This window comes from Nyctereutes procyonoides, unplaced genomic scaffold, assembly GCF_905146905.1.
Source record: "Nyctereutes procyonoides isolate TBG_1078 unplaced genomic scaffold, NYPRO_anot_genome, whole genome shotgun sequence".
Taxonomy (NCBI): domain Eukaryota; kingdom Metazoa; phylum Chordata; class Mammalia; order Carnivora; family Canidae; genus Nyctereutes; species Nyctereutes procyonoides.
In genome coordinates, this window is record NW_026574948.1 from 17202 (window position 1) to 21252 (window position 4051).

General features: G+C 34.4%; 1 protein-coding gene across 1 annotated transcript; it reads left to right on the top strand.

Moving 5' to 3' along the window:
- The first annotated feature begins 2183 nt into the window (after nucleotides 1–2183).
- LOC129505555 (olfactory receptor 6C6-like) lies at nucleotides 2184–3672 on the top strand. The gene is given in 3 exon segments (XM_055318633.1): nucleotides 2184–2514; nucleotides 2517–3146; nucleotides 3656–3672. Coding segments are annotated over 3 exon segments (978 nt in total).
- Nucleotides 3673–4051: the final 379 nt, after the last annotated feature.

Genomic DNA, 4051 nt, shown 5'->3' on the forward strand with positions numbered 1-4051 from the left:
CTCCTAACAAAAAAATTAAGAAACAGATAGCAATATTAATAAGACAAAAGCAAAAGACTAAAAATAACAGAGTGCTTTAATAATTTATTTCCTTTAAAACGTTGCAGGTAACGCATATAATGAAACAGACTAGCATTTTCACATAAAATGGAATACTATATATAACATGGAAATAAATAGAATTTTTATACTTAGAAAGGACAGAGAGTAATATAATGTTTGAGAGGAAAAATTTTACTCTCCTTTTCAGATTCTTTTTTGCTGGTTTAAGAATTAAATTGACATGAGACATTAACAGGACAATATCAAATTAATTGCATATAAATAGGACAGGAGCTTTGTAAGATTATGAGAATTTTGGGCAGTCAGGCATTTGAGGCTACCATTTTGAGCTACAAAGGAGGTAGGGGTCTGGGACTTCAAAGACAAGGAAGAGAATTCAAAGGAAAATGAAAAAGAGTAAGTGTTTGGGAAACAATTTTTTGCTGGGCCACACAGAAAGAATGAACATAAAGAAGAATTTTAAGAACCAGACTTTGCTAAGGTCCTCCCTCTCGACCACATTTTAGATCTTGCCAATTCATATTAGCATACAGACAACCATAATTATTTGTGGTAATATCTCCCTTTTTGGAGCAAGTCTTTCATATAAATTCTTTTAGACATTTGAGGAGGTAAAAAGGAAAACATTCTGAGACCTCCATTTCTTAAAAAAATCAACTTAAATTAATCGTCATGTCAAAGAGACACATTTTGGGGTGGCAGATTTTACTTTCCTACAGTAATTTCTGAAGTAATCAATAGTTTTACAAAAATATGGGGGAATATTAAAAAGCAGTGACCCAAATTATGTGGATACATTAGGAATACACCTCAAAAAGGTTAATTGAAAAAAATAGAATATTTTTATTAAAATATGTTGTTTGTTTTTGTCATGTTTTCCTTTGTTGTATTTATTATATATCCTGAAAGACAATCAACCATTTGAATGTCATAGCATAGCCAGTCAAGAAAGTTGATAATAATTGTGTATTCTTAGTGCAGAAAAAAATTCACTTTATCTAATTAATGGAAGTCAATCCTGCTTAGTCATTGACTATCATAGGAATTATCATATATAACTCTAAATCCTGGTTTTGAAAATCACTTGGATAGAATTTCTTTTTTTTTTTTTAATTTTTTTATTTATTTATGATAGTCACAGAGAGAGAGAGAGAGGCGCAGAGACATAGGCAGAGGGAGAAGCAGGCTCCATGCACCGGGAGCCCAATGTGGGATTCGATCCCGGGTCTCCAGGATCACGCCCGGGCCAAAGGCAGGCGCCAAACCGCTGCGCCACCCAGGGATCCCATTGGATACAATTTCTAAAACACAGAACAACTTAGTCTCTTTTGCTCAGGTGAAATAAAAATGATGGAAAACTACACTAAAAATGATTCATATTCTTTTATTTAAATTATGCATGTAGAGTTGAGTTGACTCAGGAAGAATGGGTGAAAATGCATATTAGCCAAAGAAATTATTCAAGTTCCAGAGAAAAAATTGTGAGAAATATTACTATAAAGAGAAAAATGGATAGGAAAGAATTTAGTTATCTTTATGTAATGTATGTAATTAATGTAATGCATGTAATTATGTATCATTGTAAATTTCAGATGGAAAAATAATTTACAAATAGATAAATTAGAGAATATATGTCCTTTTCCACTTTAGGTAAATTTATAAATATTTAGGTTAATATATATATTTAGTTAAAATATGTAATTAGTATATATATTCATTTAGATTTTTTAAAAAGATTTTATTCATTCATGAGAGATAGAGAGAGAGTCAGAGACACAGGCAGAGGGAGAAGCAGGCTCCCTGCAGGGAGCCCGATGTGGGACTCCATCCTGGGACCCCACGATCACACCCTGGGCCGAAGGTGGCGCTAAACCTCTGAGGCACTCAGGCTGCACTTATTCATTTAGTTTATATGTATTTAGGTTAATTTCTATATATTCAATTTATATACATTTAGGCCTATTTATATATATTTAGGTTTTATATAGTTATATATATATATAGGTTAATGTGTGTATATATAGGTTAATTCACATTACACTACAGTATATTATATTCATGTATATGTTTGACTTTGTCCTCTTTTCTTATGTATATTTGATAAGGCTTATAAAAGAGAGATGAAAAACCATTCAACGGAAATAGAGTTTATTCTCCTAGGACTGACAGATGACCCACAATTGCAAGTTGTGATTTTTGTGTTTTTATTTCTTAATTACACCTTGAGCTTGATGGGGAACTTAACCATTATCCTCCTCACCCTGCTGGATCCTCGCCTCAAGATGCCAATGTATTTCTTTCTCCGTAATTTCTCATTTCTAGAAATCATATTCACAACGGTATGTATTCCCAGATACTTGAAAACCATAGTGACTAAAGAAAAAACCATCTCATATAATAACTGTGTGGCTCAATTATTTTTTATTCTTTTACTGGGAGTTACAGAGTTTTACCTTTGGCTGCTATGTCCTATGACCGCTATGTTGCCATCTGCAAACCCTTGCATTACCCAATCATTATGAACAGCCGAGTGTGCTATCAGCTTGTACTTGCTTCTTGGCTGACTGGATTCCTAATCATCTTTCCCCCATTGCTCATGGGACTCAAGCTGGATTTCTGTGCTTCCAAAACGATTGATCACTTTATGTGTGAAACTTCCCCCATCCTGCAGATATCCTGCACAGACACACATGTCCTAGAATTGATGTCTTTCATCTTCGCCGTGGTGACACTTGTGGTCACATTGGTGTTAGTGATTCTCTCCTACACTTGCATCATGAAGACCATTATGAAATTCCCTTCTGCACAGCAAAGGACCAAGGCTTTTTCCACCTGTACTTCCCATATGATTGTTGTCTCCATGACATATGGGAGCTGCATCTTTATGTATATTAAGCCATCTGCCAAAGAAAGGGTGACTGTATCCAAAGGTGTAGCTTTGCTGTATACCTCAATCGCCCCTTTACTAAATCCCTTCATTTATACCCTAAGGAACCAGCAGGTGAAAGAAGTCTTCTGGGATATGTTACAAAAAAGGTTGTATTTTTCAAAAAAAAATTGTGATAATTGCTACAAATCACAACGTTGCCATAAAAACAAAAAATCTTTCATTCATTTCTTTTTTAAAAAGATTTTATTTATTTGAGATAGAGAGCGGGAGAAGAGTGGGGGCCAGAGGGAGAAGGAAAAGCAGGCTCCCTGCTGAGCAAGGAGTCCCATGCTGGGCTTGATTCCCGGACCCTGGGATCATGACCTGAGCCAAAGGCAGACACTCAACCAACTGAGCCACCAAGCGCCCTTGTTCATTTCTTCTGATCATGTTTTTCTATTTCATTACTTATCCCATATAGGACATTCTCTTGAAGAATCCTGTAGTTCAGTCTCACCCTCACATTTTATTCTCCCTAATGAAAACACCCTGCTGCAATAATTTACTCTCTCACGTCGGTAACACAAGCTTTACATAGCATTTTTTATTGTATATTAGCTACTAGAAACCATGACTTTAAATAAAATATGCCTTTTATAAGTATAATTTGCTATACGTAATTTGTTAATTGATTAAACATATCTTGTGTATCTCTCATTTCAGATGTTGCAAGGCTCTAAATCCCTATGTTTGAGAAACTTGTCCTTAAGTAAGGAGACAAACACCTAACTCTAATATTAATACATAGTGTATAATTAGTGTTGTCATAAGGGATATTAAAATATTATGGGGCATACCATATAGCTTCTAAGTAATTTTGGAGTTCTGGGAGGACTTTTAGGAGAAAGTAATAATTATATTGAGACTAAAAATATACAGAAGGAAAGAAGACTGAGTTATAAATGTATGCAAATAGCACAGCGGTGTTAGATAATGGCATACATTTGGAGAATTCATATATCTGATGCTTTAAAAAGGGTTTTTGAGATATTCAGCTTGAATCCAGTAAAGGTTTTCTTACAAATACAAAATGGAATACTGCACAGAATATATAACATT